Genomic DNA, 21,435 nt, shown 5'->3' on the forward strand with positions numbered 1-21,435 from the left:
GGTAGGCAGATTCTTAACCACTGGGCCACCAGGGAAGTCCTTGTATAGCCTTTTGTATATTTTTGATTTTTGAACCATGTGGATGCATTAGATATTCCAAACAATTTAACTTAAAAATTCTAGCAGCAGGGCAATAATTTGTAAATCCTTTATTTTAGTGAATATCAAAGGCATTCATCACTACCACAAATCTATTATAGCTCAGAGGAGAGTTACTTGCTATCTAGTAAACTCCATTGTTATTAGACACTAAAAACAGGAAGAGACTGGAGGGGGTTGAGAATGGGATAAGGAGAGGACAAAAGCTCAGGGGACAGACGATACAAGGTCCTACCCATCCTTGTTACCAGGAAATGAAGAGACAGAACAGATATAACTTAAAGGCTGACCTCTCCAGAATTTTTTCAGAAGAGGTCCTGTAACAATCACTCACTGGACAAAAAAAAAAAGGTCGATGTTTCTCAAAGAGATATCAGGACATGAAAGACCAACGTAGGAACAATATACACAGCACCACGACAGAGCTGGATCACGGCAGCCTGGCTTCAATGAAGACACTACTGTGGACACAGCAGTCTCCAGGGGCGGTGGTCACTCACAGCTGTACTGCTGTCCTACGGCATGAAGACAGTGTACACGGTTCTCACGTAGATGTCATCAGGGGGAGGTTTCTTCTTGCTGCCAGGTTCAAGGAACTTCTTAATTGTAGGGATATTACTGATCTTCACTGTGTACTCCTGAGAAAAGAAAATGCAAAAGTTCAAGGCTAAAAGCAAAGGTATTTGTTTCTATGAAAATTGAACTTGAGCTTGAAAGTTGCTCAGTCATGTTTGACTCTTTGCGACCCCGTGGACCATACAGTCCATAGAATTCTCCAGGCCAGAATACTGGAGTGGGTAGCTGTCCCCTTCTCCAGGGTATCTTCCTAACCCAAGTATCAAACCCAGGTCTCCCACACTGTAGGTAGATTCTTTACCAGCTGAGCCACTCTATGAGAATACAGTGCTGCAAAATGGCCCATCAAAATGTCTGCAAAAAATATTTGTTTCAGGGGTCCAGATAGACCCATAATCCAACATCTGTTGAGGGGCTGATCTGTTGGTATGATTATTTACAATCTCTGCCACAGTGGCTGGGATCTAGACCAGATCCCAGGCTTTATGCAAATCCACACCACGATGTCAACTCTTTTTAGAGACAGCAAAATAAAAAAGATACTTAGAATGGGATTATACTTGCTTAAAGAGAAAAAGAAGAAGGACAAAAAAGACACGAGAAGTACCTCAAATGTATTGCTCTAAGAAAAAAGTTTAAATAAAATTACTTTTAAACTTCATCAGACAGTACAAGTTACATTTTAAGGTTCAGCTTCCTTGGACATTTTTACACCTATTAACAAATGAATTCTCTTTCCAGCTATGTGTGGAAAATGGCCAGTTGCATTTTTGTAGCCTAGGGTTCAGACACCAGATATTCATGTAAACTGCAGTGGAAGAAAAAAAATCTCATTTTTCATTCATAGAGTCAAATCTTAACAATTTTCAGTAATTGGGAGGAAAAATCCATTTGATCTGGTGAAAATTCTAAATTATATGGGAACTGAACATCCATTGTCTATAATTATTCTAACAAAATCTTTCAAAATAAAGAGGTCATTTATTTAAAAAGCTACTATTTACCAAATGTCTCCTATGTACAAAGCACAGCCTTAATTAAGCATGTGTACAAACATTATACAGAAGCATTCACACATATGTCACTAATATTAACAAAAACTCTAGTATGGAATGAGTGTAGTCATGCAGCAAAACCAAGAGACAACTTCTTTCACGTGTAAACAACTGCTCAGCTCTAAGGGCCTGGGAACCAGAAAACCAATTTCAAGTTTGTACTTTAGTTTTATTTTAGTAACTAGAATCTAGGTTCCCCGATGGCTCAGTGGTAAAGAACCTGCCTGCCAGTGCAAGAGAAGCAGGTTTGATCCCTGGATCTGGAAGATCCCCTGGAGAAGGAAAGGAAATGGCAATCCACTCCAGTATTCTTGCCTGGGAAATTCCATGGACAGAGGAACCTGGTGGGGTACAGTTTATGGGGTCACAAAGCAGTTGGACACAACTTAGAGACCGTACACCACCACCACCATAATAAGAACCAAAAAAATTACACACACACACACACACACACAAACACAGAGCCAATCAATCAACAGACATTGAAGGAAGGCCTAAGAGTTGTGGGCCAATCTCCTATAACATTAGTTTGTTTACCTGGAGGTGAGGGAAGGCAGACAGGATATTAGGAATTTTCTCTTCTAGAGCCAAAATGGTCTGGAGTAGAATTATATCTGCAAGGCTCAGCTGATCACCAACAAGAAACCTTTGTCCATGACCCTGTAAAACCTGCAGGGTATAAATGTTTTACATCAGTTACAATACTCGACATGGAGAAACTCATATAGCTATGGAATCAGTGCAGCATCTGAGAAGAGCTGAAACCATGGCCTTTTTCTTTTATCTTTCTACAAATAACATCAACTAAGAGGAAGTTCCCTGAGAGAGAATGAGCAAAAACGGTGTAGAAATGACAGCATCCATAGGTCTCTGCTTTATAACAGAATGAGACCCTGAAAAGCAGAAGGAAGTATTTATTCTGGATTTAGCATCTGGTGCTTTAAAAGGATACAGCTATCTAGAAACGTGTCTACAGAGAAGAATTAGTCCTGATGCATTCAGAGGATGGTGGGAAGGATGTAAGAAGTAAGCCACTGGTCCTGTCCAAGGAGTCTAATCTCATTTCCCAGTTCTGTGTTTCTACGACTGTCAGGACTCACAGTCATAAGCTAGACATGACAGTAAGAAAAAAAAAAAGCAGGCTTCCTTTAACATTTTCTAAGATCCCCCGGAGAAGGGAATGGCTGCCTACTCCAGTATCCTTGCTTGGAGAATCCTATGGACAGAGGCTACAGTCCGTGGAGTCGCAAAGAGTCAGACATGACAGAGCAACTAACACTTTCACTTCACTTTCAAGACCAAGAAAATTAAAAGAATGAGAATCCATCCTGACTCCCATATTGAGAGTAACATATAAGTGCAGAGATCCATAGGAATAGATGGCGATTGGAAAGAAGCGAGGCACAGGGGTAGACCAGGGGAGAACCCCTTTGCAGATATGTGTATGTGCGTGCATGGGCGTGTGTGAGAGAGACAGAGAAGGACTCTAACATGATTCCAAATCAAACAGAGCAACTGGAACCAGACTGGGAGAAAGACAGAGAGTCTGGAGCTGCATCAGAGGCCAGAGTTCCAGTCCTGGCTCCCACCTTAGGCATGTCACCCAGTCTCTCTGTGGTTCTATTTCATTACATGTAAAAAGAAGGTAACAGGACCGGTGGTCCAGTGGGTAAGAATCTGCCTGTCAATGAAGGGGACACGAGTTTGATCCCTGGTCCGGGAAGTTTCCACATGCTGTGGAGCAACTAAGCCCTCCTGTCTCAACTACTGAAGCCCTCGGACCCTAGAGCCCCTGCTCGGCAATGGGAGAAACCACCATGATGATAAGCCCACGCGCCACAGCTAGAGAGTAGCCCTCATTCACCGCAACCCGAGGAGGTCGGTGTCCAGCCACAAATACCCAGTGCAGCCATAAATAACTAAGTAAATAAGAAAGTAATGACTTTTAGCTTGTATGTTTGGCGGAGTTATGACGTAATCTGAGTCACAGGGAGACAAAAGCTGGCAGTGACCTTTATCCGAGACACCTGTTCCTCCCTCGCCATAGCCCATTTCTGCATCATCATATTTTACAATCACAAAGTGCTGCGGGCAAGAGACCATGAAAGCAAGGACAGAAACACTCAGAAAGTACCTCTCTTCCTTCTTATCTACTTCCACGTCAGTGGCCAGAGGAAACCTGCCAATTCCCGGCTTTTACTTGCTCTTGTTTTTTCACTGAGGCATTTAAAATAATCCTTCTCCATTGAGGAAAAGAGAGGAGGAGTTGAAGCTCAGAAAACCAGACACCGTAATGAGACAAGAAAGATCACAAAAGAGAACAAAAGGGAAGGGAGAACAGCCACGGTTCTTCTCTTCATATCCAACTATCAAGTAGGATGTCTGATACACAAGTGTTTGTGGAACGAAAGAAGGAATGAAGGAGGTGGTTTCTCCTCTCCTGTATCCTGTACAGGGTGGCACCTGGCGAAGGTAAGCAATGACAATGCACACATGGGTGAGCCCGTATCTTTGCCAGAGAGCATGGAAGACTCTGGAAGAGTTGGGGAGGCTCCAAGATACACTGGCTTTGTGCTGATGCAACTGGCAGCTCTCCGGAACCCAGGAGGCTGGCCTAGCAGGGCTCAGCTTTTACTCTGCCTGAGCAGAAAAGGGGCATTTTGCAGTACGGTGTTGCCGTGTTCACGGCTTCACTGCCACCTACCTTTTCGAACACAGGAAAGTATCTAATTATAGCCTTCTGGGCCATGTTAGCCACTTCCTTTTGCTGATCGTCTGGTTTGAGGAAAGGATGCAAGATAAGCAGTTCCAGAAGATCCAGGGTCCCCTCCACATACATGTCAATCCTTCAAAACACACACACAAAAAGCATTTTCTCAGTGGCCCCTCATTGGCTCCCATAACTAAATATCCAGAGCGCAGCTCTTACAGCTCGGGCTACTTAAGTATCAGGAAGCATTCATCTCCACGTGTCCCTTCACAGCAAAGATGCAAAGTCAACTCGAGTTATAAACTAGAAAACTTCTTCAGAGAAACCCATCACAAATCTCAAAGTACTAGAGTCATGGATGGCCTTTCTCCTGGCCCCACTCCAGCACCCATGCTCAGTAAGGGTACAACTTCACATTTGTAAAAATAGTGGCTACCACTTACAGAATACTTGGTGTGTATGGGGAATGGTGCTAAATACCCTACATCTAATATTTCATTGAATCCTACAGCAGTATGAGGAATATACTATTAGTATCCCCATCACACTGGAAACTCATCAGGACACTGGAGCCTAACACTTTGCCCAGGGGCATAATCCAGGAGGTACAAAGACCAGGCTCTGAGTTCAAATTATAAGCCAGTACACAGTACTCTGGGCCTTGAAAGTCACAGCAGCTTCCGATTCCTAATACTCAGTGATAACAGATTTGCAAGAACGGTAAAAAAAGTAATATCAAAGCACTGAAGGATGTTGAAACCTGCACCACGCCCCAGACACAGTCTCTAATATCCAAATTCAATCCTTTCCTCTCATTTTACTCAGACTCTCCGTATTGATTTTCTAAGTGGTCTTGATGACCTTTCTGGAGGTTTGTTCCCTGTTTGCGCTAACAATACAGGACATGCGGTGGACCAGGGGGCTGTGGAGGATGGCTACTGAGATAAGCATCAGCAGAGGTACAATTGAGAACACCCCAGATGAGCCACAGTACAGGGTTCTCTCCTTGAGGTCTTTGCCGAAGAGATGGTGCTTGTCTGCGATGTAGTGGAGGATGCTCCGGGTCTGCACCAGCTTCATCCCATCAATTTCAACCATTGGCACTTGCTGGAACAGCAGGTGGTTACCTGGGAATGGGAGCCCAGAGTTAGAAGTGCTCTCTCCCCTTTCCCCCATCCCTCAAAAAAATGCTCTGCTGAATGGGGCCACAGCCTTAGAAAATAGTGTAAAGCTCCCCAAACTTCATTCAGGGGTGCTAATTTAGCCATAAAATAAGACTGAAAACTAGCATGGACATAAAACTTTCAATTTCCACCCCAGGAAAAACACTTAGCCTCAGTGTAAAGGGTGAGGGGTAACACAGTGAAGACTTCTCTTTACAGAGCTGTGCTGGCCAATACAGTAGCCAGTAGTGGCATATGTATATGCCACTAAATTTAAATTGAACTTTTTTATTTTTTTTGGAGCTGAGGCATGAAAGCTTGCAGGATCTTAGTTCCCTGACTAGGGATTGAACCTGGGCCCACAACAGTGAAAGCCTAGAATCCTAGCCACTAGGCCACCAGGGAACTCTAAATCAATCAAAAATTTTTTAAACTAAAATTTTTTTTTTTGGCTGTGCCTGTGCCATGGGGCATGCAGAATCTTAGTTTCCTGAGTGGGGACTGATCCCAAGCCCTGCTGCAGCAGAAGTGCAGAGTCTTAACCACTGAGTTACCAGCAAAGTCCTAAAACTTTTGAAAAATTTAGAAGTCACTTCCTTCCTCCCCATGGACACAAGTGCTCAGGAGTCACATATGGCTGGTGGCTCCTGCAATGGCCAGTGTAGAACAAAACAACCCATCCGTGTAGAATGTCTGTGACCGTGTCACTTTATCAGTCTGATGATGAAGCCCAGGACACTGGCTGATTCTAATGTACAGGCTTTCACTGCCACAGCCTACTTACTGCCAAGTTCGCAGTCACCAGTCAAAAAGTCACCCCTTACTTTCTTCAAGAAGACTGTCTCAAACACTTTACCCATACCAAACCCCAGGGAAAGTCACAAGTATAGCACACAGGCCAGTCCTGGGGGGCTCAAGGCGGGTTGCGGGGAGGTGTGTACTCAGCGCAGGGTCACTCATGGTGGACACATCACAGCCCTGCAGAGCTGGTCCCTCTCCAGGGATCCTTGAGTTGGGCCTCAGGACCCTGCTGATGGCAAGGAAGGAGGCTGCTTACAGGGGTCTGGTTGTGGAGGGAGGGTGTGACCAGGAGTTAAAGGCAGGCCTTTCACTGCTGTCTCATCTGTTTGGTACTTATTTGAGAAAGCAGCCCAGTGTAAATGGGGACTTTAATCTGCACACTTCAAGCAGATGCCTCAGGTAATATGTAGGAGGTGGAAATTGAGGAGGGAAGAGATGAGGGAGTGGAAGAAAGAGGGGAAAAGGTAGAGGAAGGCTGGGGAGGAGAGAGAGATGGAGAAAGGCTGCCCAATGGACAGAAGGAGGAACTACTCCCCCTTCGATTGGCTTTTATAGAACTACTGAATATCAAGTGACTTTCTAGCAATTTCAGCCACTGTTCCCTCTTGCTTGTCTGGTTTTAGGATACTGTTCTGGATGTTTAGTGTCAGCTGCATCTTTGTCCTTCCACTTAAATATTGGTTCTTTAAAAACTCAGCATTATCGACAGTAATACATTTTTATACTCACCATCCTGCAACTTCTGCAACTGTTCTTTTGTTTCTAAAAATTCTTCATCAAACTAAATTAAAAAAGACACCCCCCCCAAAAAAAGAAGGGAAATGTCATTACGGTTTTAGGACCAAAAATACCAAGCTAAACTGCCTGAAAAACAGACAGAAAGAACATACTCAGTACCCATATCTTGGTTTCTAAATATCCCTGGGATCCCAGGAATAAAAGTTGACTCTGTTATATCAACAAGTGAGGACGTACTCAAAGACGTCCTCAGAGATATGTCAAAGGAAAAGGCATGTGGGACCCTATCCAAGAGGGATTCCCTAGCTACATTTGGGACAATTCAAGTGATATCAGGTATAGATGAGAATACCATCAACCAAAAAAATTCCTGTGTCCATAAATGATGATTCAAAAAAAAAAGAGAGAAAGAAAGTTCTCTTTTCTAGAATTAGCACTAATTAATGCAGAATTGTTCCTAATTAATGATAAAATTAGAAAATCACCAATTTTCACCCTATAATGTAATAACTGACTCTGATAAGGATCAAGATGCCGAAATCATTGGGTCATTGGGCATAGAATATTCACACAAAGCATCATCCCGCAGGTTACTTATTATGACAAAGAAAAAATGTCTCTGCAGATGTGGGAATCCCATCATCCACCTAACCAAGTGGTCCAGCTCAGTTCCCCACTGGGGGCCAACCTGAGGCATCTCACGCTCCCTGCTGTGACAGTGAGGACAGCGACGCTGCAGAAACAGCATCCCAACCAATTTAACCTGGATGGAACTGCATGGTGAAAAGGGGGTGTATCCAGAATGTGCAACACTCGGTAATATAAAATGGTCTGGACTCTTTCCAACCTACAGAACTGTTGTTTTTAAGCTCCTCCAGGATGGGCAAGGTTTGGAAGCCAGTTGAGGGGGACAGACTTTCTGCATCTGCGGCTCTCTCGCTCTGTGCTCCTCATCACTTGTCTGGCTCCCGTTTCGTAAACATCCATCCACTTCCCGACTGAAAGCATGAGCCCTGCTCTCAAAGGCAAATCTTTATTTACAGGTAACTTGACTGTAGCCAGGTAAACCTCTTCTAACAATTCTTTAGGCTATTTGGCCTCCAAGTCACATAACTGACTCTTTATTTCTCTTGGAGAAATTCATGCAAGAGATTCAATTCCTCCTTCACGCATTCCTTCTCTGTTAAGTGAAGAGTATGAAAAAAAAAGAACAAAATGCAGATTCTGCTCTAGATGAAACGAGACTAGAGACATAACCACCAAGTGTCTAAATCTTGATTAGATCTTGGGGGAGTGGTAGTTATAACTACCAAAGAGATACATTTAACAGTTATATAGACATCTGGGGGACAAGCGGCAACTTCTGAATATGGGTTATATATAAGAAGCTGTAAAACTGATGTTAATTTCTTAGTTGTGACAATGATATTACAGTTATGGGGACAGTTGTATTTTTTTCTTAACAGGAAGACACATGCTGATGTCTGCAACTTACTTTCAAATGATTAAGAATAAAAAAAAGCAGAGATGGAAGGAGGCAAACAGCAAAATGTTAGCACCTGGTGAGTTTAGTTGAAAGGTATCCATTTTACTATTACAACTTTTCTGTAGGTTTTAAAGGTTCCAAACTAAAAGTTTGGGAGGAAAAGAAACACTGGAAAGTCCTTTTCTTGTGACATATACAACATGGTCGAATACACTGGTTTCCTTCTCATGCCCACCGAGGCCCCAAGTCCCTGGGTGGTTCCCAGTCGAGTCTGTGCCCTGCGCCGCCCCTCACCCCATGTCATCCCAGGAAGGACAGAGCCAGCAGCACAGACCTGGCCATTCTTTCTTCTACCTCACCTAGTGGACCAGAGGGGCATCAAGATGATGGGGTGTAGCCATGGCTTCTCCTATTCCCAGCCCTCCTGTGTGAGGAGAGGGCCTCAGTGCCCCTAGAGGCACTCCATCTGGGGCCCAGGAAGCAGTAGCTTCAGGGTAAGAATGTTCTGGGCATTTGTTCAAACACCCAGCCAGTCAGCTGTGATGCCAAGGTGTTTCCACTGCACCATTGCTCTCACACTTTTATGACCCTGATCATGTATAAAGCGCATGGGAAAGCGTGTGTATATGCTAGACCCTAGGCCCATCCCTCAGAGATACACCTCCGGTAGCTGGGAGAGACCAGGAATGTACATTAAAAAAAACAAAACAAGCCTTTCCAAGCAACATGGATGGACCTAGAGATTAACCTACTAAATGAAGTGAAAAGAAAAATATCATATGACGCCATTTATATGTGAAATCTTGAAAAAAAAATGCCACAAATGAAGCTATTTATAAAATAGAAACAGACTTACAGATAAAGAACAGAAACTTATGGTTACCAGCATGGGGAAAGAGGATGCAGGATGGACACATTAGGAGTTTGGGATTAGTAGATATACACTAATATATATAAAACAGATAAACAACAAGGACCTAATATATAGCACAGAGAACTACATTGAGTATCTTGTAATAACCTATACTGGAAAAGAATCTCAAAAATATTTATAACTGAATCACTTTGCTGTATACCTGAAATAATATAAATCAACTATACTTCAATAAAATTTCTTTTTAATTCCTTCCAAATGGTTCCAATTCTGGTTTTTGACTCCTGGGAATATGTAAAAAAAATGCATGCTCTCTCTCACTAGAGAAACTCTCTTGTGTCAAACTTTGTGAAACTATTGTTCTGGAAGAAGAAACGGGCACCGCAACAGGAGATGAGAGGGCGGGAGACGGAGGAAGGTAGAAAGCGCAGGAGGCAGAGCTTGGAAGAGCTGGTGATTGTCTGGGGGCTGCCCCGGGGCTGTAAGGACAGACAGAGTGCGGTTTCCATCCATACAATCAGCGGTCTCTGTTCCCTGACGGATGCTGGTCCCCCAGGGGATCCTCTGGAGAAGTGCCCGCATCCACATCATGCACTCCCTCCCTCTCCACACACCCCCTTCTACTGAGCAAAGTGCCCAGAAGTCCTGAATGAGGAGTGTGTGGCCTTCACGTCTTCTCTTTGACACTGTTCATTCCTCCTCTTCTCAAGGAGGATCTGACCGGGTTTTGGGGGTCTTTGGGCAAATGAAGTTCCAAGCAGCCAAGATGCAGCATTCAGCACACAGCAGGGTCTGAGGACTCAAACCAAGTATGAGTTGGAAGATGCTGACTCCTGGAATTAGGCCAGGCTGCCTCTCAGCAGGTGTGAGGCACCTGTTAGTGGGATGTGTGTGCTTTACACGTCAGGCTCTACCTGACATTGTGACCCTGGAAATCATGAACTCACCCAGCCGTTGTAGCCCGGCCCTCCTGACTATTTCAGATCTGTCTGAACACAGATGTGGCTGGAAATGTCTTTGGCCACAGACATGGGAGGGATCCCCGGTACCAACTTTGGGGCATTCCTCCTGTAAACCGTGTGGTCAGCCCTCATGAGGGAGGCCAGTCTTTCTCCTGATTAGAGAACCTGATCAGAGGAGTGGACTTGAGACCCACGCCCCACGCTGGGCTAAGTAAGTACTCTACTCTACCTGCCTGCCTGGTCCAGGGGAGGTCGATCATATGACTCATATTCCTTTTTATCTTACTTAGGGTTGGGTTGCTATGACTGTAACCAAGAATCCTGACCCACAGCTGAGTAGGAAGCACAGAAGGAAGCTAGAGAGGAGGGGATTGGACAAGGGCTTCCAATATCTACACATATAAGACAACAACTGCAAGCTCAGAAACACACAGGGTTAGACAGGTGACATGAATAAGCCGAACAGGCTCAAGTCAAGGGATCAAGAACTGTTGCACTCTCTTCTTAACACAATTAAAGAAAGTGTTCTGAGATAATAGGGAATGGTGGAGACTACGTAAACTAGAAAGGTCCATCTGTAGGGGCTGTCCCTCTTAGAGTCAGCAATGGCTGTCCTATGAAAGTGAGGCCCTAGAAGCATTAGATCTTCCAACTTCTCAAGAGAAGTCAGAAATCAGAATCTATATATAAAAATGGTATCAACTAACTTAAAAAACTGTAAAACGTTGTGTGGTGAGATATAATGACAGGCAAGGAAACCAAAGCCTAACCAAACCAACAAATAAAAAACAAAACCCCAAACCCAACAATCTTTATTTATCACCTTTGGAGGTTGGTAGGATAATGACTCATTCTGAAAATTGATCGAGAGAAAGGATCAAGCATTTATCCTGCTTTTCTTATGTGAACTGATTAGTGCTTCAAGGTAATTAAGTATGTAACCAGTGAACTCTTTATAAGAGAATCACAGTTAAATTTAGGTGAAATAATGGAAATAGAAAAATCACCATTTGTAACCCCTAACAATGGTGATGATCAAGGCTGCAAAGATGGTCGATGAAAGGGTAACAGAGGAAACTTCATACTGTGGAAACAGGTTGATGTCACGGAAACACACTGATCAAACTCAGCAACACTGAAAACGAGACAGGCAGACGTCATGTGCCTGTGATGTGGCATAAGAGAAATATCTTCACACTCCCGCCTTTGCTGCAGTCTGGCAGGGAAAAAAAAAAAAGATAGAGAAGGAGAAAAAGGAGCCTGGATTTGATCAGACTTCTGGATCCAATTAGTAGTTTACAGGAAACAAAGAGAAGAGGGGAATAGGTTAAAATGAGAGGAAGTCCACTAAATTCAGAATGAGGGGCATTCTACAAGCAGTTACTTCCACAAATGGCCCCAGGAACAACCACAGACACTTAGTATCCAGATCCTGACTACTAATACCTGTTTTATGTTTCCATCAAGAAGCAGCTCCAAGAACAGAGCAAAAACAAGACCAAAAAGACTGTGGGCCAAAGCATATGGGCATGCAGGGTCTTCAAGCCTGAAGCCACTAAAGTAAATAGGAAACAAACCTAAACTTAGAGATTTGATAGTCACAAAGTTCTGGGTGTAACTAACAAATTGCAGGTTCATTCCTGTTTTCCTCATTATAAATATTTACTGGTGGTAGATCAGAAGCAAATGATTAAGGCTGAAAGTAAAAAAAGAATTTCATAACTACACTCCATTTAGAAAAAGAAAAATTCTTGAGAGGAAGGACTCTTCTGACTCACTGAAGCAGGTCTGTAATATTACTGGGAGAGGACAGAGCTCAACGTTATAGGACGAATCTGTGCAGAAACACCAGTATAGCTAGGGTACCTCGACTCCGGCAGCAGCTAACACCCATCGCACGGATTCCATCCGGCCTCGTCCGTTGGGATAGTGGAGCTTGGGTTTCGTGGCCATCACTGACTTTCAGGTTTTCTGAAATACAAACGCAGCACTCCTTGCAAAAGAAGAGCCTCAATTTCGCGTCCTCAGTCCAGTGTTCAGGGGCTAACTGAATATTCAGGGTTTTGACACACGTAACTGTTTGGGAGGTTCTGTGGGGTTTGGGGGAGGCGGGATTTTGTGGGGTTTTTGGTTTTTTTTTTTTTTTTTTTAAACTGCGTTTTCCCTCAATCAATAAAAACAGACCACCATTTTAAAACCTTAAAAAACAACCACCACCGTTGTCTTTCAAATTGTTTCACAGCTTTATGATTTATTATTCGGGATCTTTGGAAGCGGGGGGCTATTTCCTGTAAAGACATTTGGGCTAGCAGCACAGAACTTCACAGAATCAGAACATCATATACTTTGACCTTGAAAATCTGAGATTTCCCAAATTCGGCCTGTACAGGCCAGACGCCAAGGACCGCGGAGGAGACGTCCACACCCCTGGAACCTCTGCAAAAATTCACTTTCACATGCATCATATTCGAGCCTCACAGCAACAGGAGGAGGAGGGGTCGATTATTACTATTGTCTGCAAGACATGCGTCTGCGGGCAGGCCCGCGGTGGTGGCCCCGGGCCCTGCACACCCCTGCCCCGCTTGGACAGAAGCCCCCAGGCCCTTGTTACGCCCAGGCCACGGCTTGTCACCCGAGACAGACTTCCCGCGTTCCGCGCGGCCGCTCAGTCCGCGCTGGGGGACCATCAGAGCCTGCCTCCCACTCAGGGCTCTGGACTGCACAGGGCGGGTTAATAATGATACGCACGCCGATCAAGCAAGACCCCCCCGCCCCAACCCAGGGGTCCCTGTCTTCCCCGATAGGGACAGGGCCGCGGGAGGGAGACAGGGATAGGATGAATGCGGGTGTGATTCCAGGATGGGGAAGCAGCGTGAGAGTCTCGGAGCCGGGAGGAACAAGAAGAGGGGGGAAGGGGTGGTGGGAGTGACAAGAGGGAGACAGACCTGGCTCCACTCGGAGTGACCAGAACCGCACAAAGGCGCCCAGCGAGCGGTCTGCAGCCTGGGTACCCGTGGACTGTCCGAGGCGTCCTCGGTGGGCGAGGCTCCAGAATATTTCACCAATAGAGACGGCAATATTTAGCATGCTCCACCCATCTGCAAGGCATGCTGGATAATACGCAAACAACTCCAAATCAAGCCCCTTTTAATAGCAATTTTTGCAATTTGAGGGAATAATTTTTAAGTATTAGTTAAGTTTGGGCTTTAGTTTAACATGTATTTTAGAGATCAGGCATTTAGAGCGAAAAGGAAAAGTCGACCTATGCAAAAAGAGCCAAATTTCTTCTAGTTTATATACTGCGTGCACTACACTCGCTTCTCGGATGTGAGGGCGATCTGGTTGCGACATCTGTCACCCCATTGATCGCCAGGGTTGATTCGGCTGATCTGGCTGGCTAGGCGGGTGTCCCCTTCCTCCCTCACCGCTCCATGTGCGTCCCTCCCGAAGCTGCGCGCTCGGTCGAAGAGGACGACCATCCCCGATAGAGGAGGACCGGTCTTCGGTCAAGGGTATACGAGTAGCTGCGCTCCCCTGCTAGAACCTCCAAACAAGCTCTCAAGGTCCATTTGTAGGAGAACGTAGGGTAGTCAAGCTTCCAAGACTCCAGACACATCCAAATGAGGCGCTGCACGTGGCAGTCTGCCTTTCTTTTGACAATTTTGCAATTTTTTTCTATTAATATGTAATTTAACATACATAATATAATTTATATAATTATAATAAATTATATAATTTATTATATTTATATATATTTATTTATTATAATTTATTATAATTATATAATTTATATAATCTATATAATTTAACACTATGTGTGTATGTATAATGCATATTTGTATAATACAAATACAAATATATTTTAAATTTATATACTCTTCCCTCCTTGACTCAATCAATCTTCTTGAGCTTTTCCTTCATTTCCCACACTTTGGACAAAACTGGTTTAATCCTCAGGCTACATATAGCCTTGGATGGGAGGAAGTGGGGGCCTTGAGATAGACGTGTCAGTGGGGCTACAACTATATATAATCTGGGTGGTAATTAAGCTAGAGCTTTAAAAAATATTTTAAGACTATCAAAATTATTATAGAAAAATTCACACAAAATTTAAGGTTAAAAATATATGCCTCCAGATGGACTATTTCTTGTTTCCTGAGGCAGCCTCTCCTATTTTGCAGACTATAGATGTTGATTACTGTTTTCACCCAGGACGGGTTCTTGAAAATACCTGGCTTGAGAAGCCTGTGCTGCTGATCAATTAACAGCAACTGACAAGATCAGATTTTATTTTCTGTAGATTTCTCTGTCAGAAACAGGGAGAGTGAATTGGGACTGTGCAGGGTGGGGAAAGAGACACCTGGAAATATCCGTGTGAATTACAGTATAGCATGATAAATTAGAATAAGATGGGTAAGAAAAAGGTAAGATATTAAGGGGGTGGATGGGAGGAAGAGAAGTCTAAAATGATGCCCTCTCCCTAAGCACACACACACACTTTCTTTTCCATCCTCCTTGTTTACTTTTCATACCATTTATTGTCATATAATATACTCTATTTTGTTATCTATCTGGAATTTTGATAGAACGTAAATTCCAACAGGTTAAGGGGTTTTCATATTTTTTAAAATGCACCTTTGTATACCCCGATCCTAGAATAATGCTTAGGGCAGAGAAGACATTCAGAGAACACTTGTGGAAAGAAAGAATGAACGATGTTTTGGTTTCTAGCTCCATAAAGATTTGGGGGACATAATAATGAATGGGTTTGTCTTTCATTCTCACAAGCCACACACTTGTCAATGTCACTAGACAGCTGAAAAGCCAGTGGGAGGTTAGGGTTAGCAGATATAAGCTATTACATATAAAATGGATAAACAACAAGGTCCTACTGTATAGCACAGAGAACTATATTCAATGTCCTGTGATAAACCGTAAGGGAAAAGAACAGTAAATAACAATTATGTATAACTGAAGCACTTTTCTGTATAGCAGAAATTTAACATAACCCCATGAATCAACTATACTTCAACTAAAAAAATTCTTTTTTTTTTTTAAACATTTAAAAAAAGAGGCCAGTGACAACTCAGAAGAGAGGACTGAGATGGATTAATCTGGCAGTAAAAGACAGTATCCAGAGAAAGTATGTAAAGTAAGAAGAAAATCAAACAAGAACAGCTGGGCACCCTTAGAACTGAAAGTCATTTCCAAACAGGAATAATCGTATATGTTCAATTTCATCTTCTAATTCTGACTTAACACAGACGTGACTCAGTTTGACATAGGGAAGCAAGCCATATTTTTCAAACCCGCTGGAGGTGGTGATCTTTATCAGTTTTCTCCAGGTCACCTTTCCGCAGATTCACTTTCATGGAACTATACAGGAAAAGCACTATTATCAACTTTGTTGATCAGTTAGGCCTCTATATCCATTTGCTTCTTCTAATTGGTTGAACCATATCAAATTGCTGGTATTTTACTATTTTCTTCTAACCAAAAAAAAAAAAAAAGGACACTTTATATGTCCAACCTAATAGATTAGGGGGTCACATCATCCTAGCAATCTTGTTTATCTGAAGGAGAAACTAAGGCAGTGTCTTAAGACTCTCATTAAACAGGCTTGTGGAGAAATAAAAAAAAATCCTGTTATAATTCTGCCATTCTATGAAAGTACCCTTAGGTCATTCTACTCTTTGGAAGCCCCTGAAATTATTCTATTCTTGGAGACCCTTGGGGTTGCTCTCAACCTGGGAGTCTTATTCACGGTGTCTTTCTACCTACTGGATATATATTTATATTCAGAGGCCATGGGAACTTGTCTCAGCCTTTGACCCTTCCCCCCACCCACTCAGTAGCAAGTAAAATTGCCTTAACAAAAATCAAGAGCTTTAAAAATCAGTTTAAGAGGAGCGTTTGTAAGTAAACATTTCAGGAAGAGCGTCACAATGGTTTAAATTCAGTCTCAGCTGTTCTAACAGCAGGCTTTGATAGCAGGGATGACTGAGAGCTTGAATCTATGTGGCATCTGAAGAGGTGGAGGGAGGGCTGAGGGGAGATGGGGGGTCATTAGACAAATGGGGTGATGACACACTCAGGTCAGCGGTGTTCTGATGGGCTAGGGCACATCTGTGGATTCACCAATACAAGGTTGATTGGTAAATCATTTCCCCTCAAAATTCTTTCAAGCACTCAAAGAATGTTTGGTAAATGAATTTCCTGTGGAATCCTGTATGGAATTTGTGAAGGTATGAGCTTCTTTTGAAGGTTTATACTGTACATGTTTATTCTGTACTTGTGAGTATAGTGTGAAAGCTAGAAAAATACAAGGTAGGTATTTATCATGAGGAAATCGGCAACAATAAATTGTTTTGATGTGCTTTTTGTTAAAATATTCCTAGACACCTAATTTGCTAAAAGCTAAATTTAAATAGTCTCCACATTGCAAAATACCGCTTCCAACTGCTGGTCTAAGTATATGCTACCAATTTCACAGCAGTAAACACTCTAATAGGTGTTAAGAAGTTATAAAATATGAAAATTTCAAATTAGGAAATAGTAATATTATTGTTTGATGGAAGAACGTAACAACAAAAACAGAACACTCAAATCAATTTTTCTTAAACTGTAACTTTATTTGGAGCAGAATTTTCCTTAAGTAAAGTTAACGTTTTTAAACACCTTAGGACAAACTACTCAAAAAGGAACATTTTATTTCAGAAGGGGCTTGAGTAAATAGTTTTCAGTCCTCCCATCTTCTCATCATTATGAATATTTGCTTTATAATTAAATATATTCTTAGTTGCTCCCTTGTAATCAAATCAAGGGACGAAACTGCTGTCAGTACTGACATATCCGAGATCAGAAGACTATTCAGGCCATTTAAAATTCACATTAGCAGTGTCTGTAAGAAACTGATAATACAGATTAATGTGATATTTGCCCCCCAGTTTGTCTTCTATTGGTTTCCACGAGAAGGTCCTCACAATAAATTATATAAAATACAGTACTTTGGTTGGAAATTGTAAAAATAATTCTAAAAATTAACCACATATATTAAACAAGTTGCTACAGTATGCTTTAAATGATAGAAAATAATTAGTACGTCAAACATTTTCTTATAAACATATTGCTTTGGATCACACACTGAGTTAAAACATACAGCCTGTAGTCTTTTTTTCTCTCCTAAATGGCACAAAACAATGGCTTGATGCCACTTCATAAGAAAACATGGTGCCTGTGAACTCCAACAGTACTGGTAATTTGAACTTAAAAACAATTCTGTTTTACATGGGTTGTCTTGAGTCAAGTGTTCAATTTTTTATCACTCCATAATATGACACAGCATCCGTTTACTAGACGTTTATGGTCCTTGAAGCAAGAGCTCTGTAAGAAATTGCTTGAGAAAATCGGTTTTCTTCCTATTTAAATCATATATGAGCTGAGTGAGGGCTTAGCAATTAATGGCAGCTTACTGTGAAATGAACAATCACACAAAGAATAGCTTTTAGGCTCATGCAACTTTCCCTGCAGTTCACACACGTACCCTTTGGCGTAACCACTGTCACCGAACCTTGGGGACTATACCATCTCCTGACGTCCCATAAAACTTTATGCCTGACACTCATGTCAGTCGTGGATAGGTATAGTTAAACTCATCATTCCTTTTGGTGTCTTGTAGTAGATTTTATAATCTTATTGTAACTAAAAATACAGGCAACAGGCAGTATTTTCTTTTTTACGTAACAAGGTATTGGTGATTTTCCCTTTCTACAGTACTTGTATGCTCAATGCATCCTTTACCCATTTCAGGGTGAGAATAAAAGAGAACTTTAGAGGATTTTGCTAGTTCTTTAGAATTGACATTGTTTTTTTTCAGCCTTCCAGTTTACTCAATGCAGTGTCAGCTTCTTGACTTTCAAATGAATAAGGGAAAATGTCTGCTGATAAACGAAGGCAAGAGGAAGAGGAAGAAAAGCGAAATATTTTCTGCATTGAGGCCCTACAAAAGTAATAGAAAAACAATTTTATAATGTATAGTAGCCAGGTAAGTAGGTTTTTCAATTAAATGTAATAATCTTAACATAAGCTAGAGGACCAAGAATATGGCATTCATAAACCATCTGGTTCACTAGAGGGTATTTACGATTTTAAACCAGCTTTTTAGCAAGGTGGGTAAGCTTTCAGATTAACTTACTTTTTCTTCCTAATACAGAAAGGGGGAATAAATATTAACCACATAGTAAAGGACTTATCTCTGAAAACACATTCTCTGTTGATTGAGAGAATGAGAATATAATACAGAAATGAATTCAGCTTCAAGTTGTGCTTACATATACATATTTATTTCCTGACGCTTTGCTGCCAGTTTGTTAACAGGAAAATAAGACCTCTCAAATCCGCATCCATCATTTGCTTTTCTCCTGCCCCCAGCAATCATGGTGCTTGGTCAAGTACCTTTTTGAGTCAGATTCTCGAAAACACAAACTGCTCCCTGATTTTAGGTGAGGGCCCTTTGGGAACCATGGGCTGCAACATATTATTAATACATCAACACAAAAATTTACCTACTTATTAGGCTGAACCATATCAAAGTACCAATATTCATTTTCACCTATCATTTTAACTTACAAAAATGACAATTTCATTGACTCCACTTGCTATATCCTAGAACCAAACAAAAGCGATTTGAGCCCTGGGAGAAAGTGAGTCTGTACACTCTAGAGATGATGTTGCGTTCACTGGCAGTGACCTTCTTTCTTGTCTTTCAGGTAATCACGAGTGGAGGTGAGTGTGCCTGACAGAGGTGGATCAGAGTGGACTTCCTTTTTCTGTTTCCAAACTAGCTTTGTCATTTTCAAAATTGCTGTAAACATTCCTCTCAATGGAACAGCCTCTGCCCAATGGAGTTCTCACTGTTGAAAGAAACTACACAAGGGTTTAGAGTTCTTCACATGTGGCATGTGACAGACATTTGACATCACGGTGACTTCACAGACAAGTGGGACCTCTGCCATCTACTTTTTCTTGCTCCCCAAATTGCCCTGATAATCGGACCAGAGGGCAGACAATGATTATTCATCGTTTCTCTCTGGCCAGGCTTGGAGAACTGAGCTAAATGCAACATTCTAAGGGTTGTGATAATATAAAATCTTCTGCTACTTTGAAACTTTGCTTTTGGGTCATGCATCTTGGCAGGGATTTAAGTTTAAGTCACTGTGTTAACCTTTATGTGGAGAACCTTTTGGCTTCAAAAGCTTCCCTTTTATGGGTACTTATAGAGAGTGACTTCAAAAACGGAAGAAAATTGAATGTGATGGCATAGCTTGATTTCAGCTGGATATCACCAGTCACCAAAAAACATGTTGTAAACATTTCTAAAAATATTTACTTAGAGTTCTTTCATCTGGGGAGTAAAAAGAAAACAAAGCGAATTATGTAATAGTACTTTCAGAACAGCACAGCGGTATTAAAAAGTCAAACCAATAACACGGTATTGAGAAATGGCAGATGGTCAGTTTTCTAGCACTGACGTCAGTCCAGAAAAGCTTAAAGTACCGAATATGCCACATTTAAAATTTAACCACTTCACAAATATCCACACATATTGAGGAAATAACCCTTTATCGCGTAGCTGTAAATTGCACCCCTTTGCAATACTGCATCAATATTATTATATTTTAAAAAATCTGTATAAAATATTATCTGGAACCCCAAAGGAAAATCAATTAATCTTTAAAAAGTTCCTTACAAAGTTGACTGTATAAAATGCTAAAACATAATCCATATATACAAAATGCTGCTGTTTAAGAAAATAATGGGACCCAGTTTTAGAATAAAATAACTTTGTACAAAAAAAAAAGTACTGCATTCAAATCAATATTAAAAAAAAAAAACTTTAAAAAAGAATATTGAAATGTCTCAGTTCAGAAGAATAACTATAAAGTGTTTGCTTTTCCACCAACCGAAGTCTCTTGCGGGTAGAATATCAGCTGGCCGAGGGCAGGGTCCTACTGTCCCCTACAAAAGGCTTTGTGACAGTTATCGCCGAGACGCGTACTTAGCGATCCAGTCCGTCCTGCCGTGTACCGGCTGGGCGGCTGGAGGCCGGGGCAGCAACCCAGGAGTGCTTCTAGGCTGGGTGTGGAAAAATGGTCGCCCAGGGTGAGGTCTCACAGCCTTCAGGGAAGAATAGCCTGTAAGGAAAGAGAAAGGTGGGTCAGTCACGTCCAGCTCTTTGAGGCCCCATGGACGGTAGCTCCCCAGGATCCTCTGCTCAAGGAATTTGTGGTGGTTTAGTCGCTGGGTTGTGTCCAACTCTTGTGAACCCTTGGACTGTAGACCCTCAGGCTCCTCTGCCCATGGAATTTTCCAGGCAAGAATACTGTAAGTGGGTTGCCATTTCCGTGCATCTGCCAGGCTTATTCTGCCTGCAGGCCCATGCACTAAAAGCTCGAAATATAGACTTTGCTTGTTCATCTCCTGTGGATCTGTACTCGATGGCTCCTCTGCAGTGAGGTCTCCTTCGGCCGCCCTATGTAAAATGCCCATCTGCACCCTACACTCCTGCCCCCATGCTCCCTACTCCCCGCTTTATTTTCCCCTTAGCACTTTGGAGCATCTTATTTGGTTTACTTCTGTCTGTGGAGTACAGGCTCCAGAAGGACAAGGAATTTTGTTGTGTCCTTCATTTGTGGACCCTAGGCCTACCACATCTAGCACAAATCACTTGTTTAATAACTATTTTTGAATAAACTCACAAATAATAATAATCCCAAATAGAACTTACCCGGGGAAGGGTCGGGAATAGGTGCCAAGTGGACCCTCTGCAGAGCAGAACTGATTTCTTTTTTCAGAAAGGAAGGGATATAGTTTCCAGCCAGTCCACTAGAACTTGTAGAGCCAGAACCAACTGATTTGCAAAAGAAAAAGCTCATTACTGCAAAGACATGCACAGGACACCCACAAGGATAA

General features: G+C 42.2%; 2 protein-coding genes across 4 annotated transcripts in view; both read right to left on the reverse strand.

The window, feature by feature from the left end:
* Nucleotides 1–134: 134 nt before the first annotated feature.
* Nucleotides 135–13,507, reverse strand: LOC133059587 (glutathione S-transferase A4). Its single transcript, XM_061146915.1, has 7 exons — nt 13,410–13,507; nt 12,331–12,435; nt 7,134–7,185; nt 5,435–5,567; nt 4,435–4,576; nt 2,268–2,399; nt 135–737 (listed from the first exon to the last, which is right to left on the reverse strand). The coding sequence occupies exons 2-7, from the start codon at nt 12,415–12,417 to the stop codon at nt 615–617; spliced, it is 669 nt and encodes a 222-aa protein (XP_061002898.1). The 5' UTR covers nt 12,418–12,435; nt 13,410–13,507; the 3' UTR covers nt 135–614.
* Nucleotides 13,508–17,071: 3,564 nt separating this feature from the next.
* Nucleotides 17,072–21,435, reverse strand: part of CILK1 (ciliogenesis associated kinase 1) — a 29,806-nt gene continuing 25,442 nt past the window's right edge. Inside the window, exons 12-13 of one of the 3 annotated variants that reach the window (XM_061146918.1) lie at nt 21,251–21,373; nt 17,072–20,657 (exon numbers count right to left, since the gene is read on the reverse strand). In XM_061146918.1, coding sequence (XP_061002901.1) covers nt 20,503–20,657; nt 21,251–21,373 — 278 coding nt within the window. In that variant the 3' untranslated portion in view covers nt 17,072–20,502. Of the gene's footprint in view, nt 20,658–21,244; nt 21,374–21,435 lie in introns of those variants that run through there. The other 2 variants (XR_009693588.1, XM_061146919.1) reach the window with 2 other exon arrangements.

This window comes from Dama dama, chromosome 7, assembly GCF_033118175.1.
Source record: "Dama dama isolate Ldn47 chromosome 7, ASM3311817v1, whole genome shotgun sequence".
In the NCBI taxonomy this organism is placed as follows: Eukaryota; Metazoa; Chordata; class Mammalia; order Artiodactyla; family Cervidae; genus Dama; species Dama dama.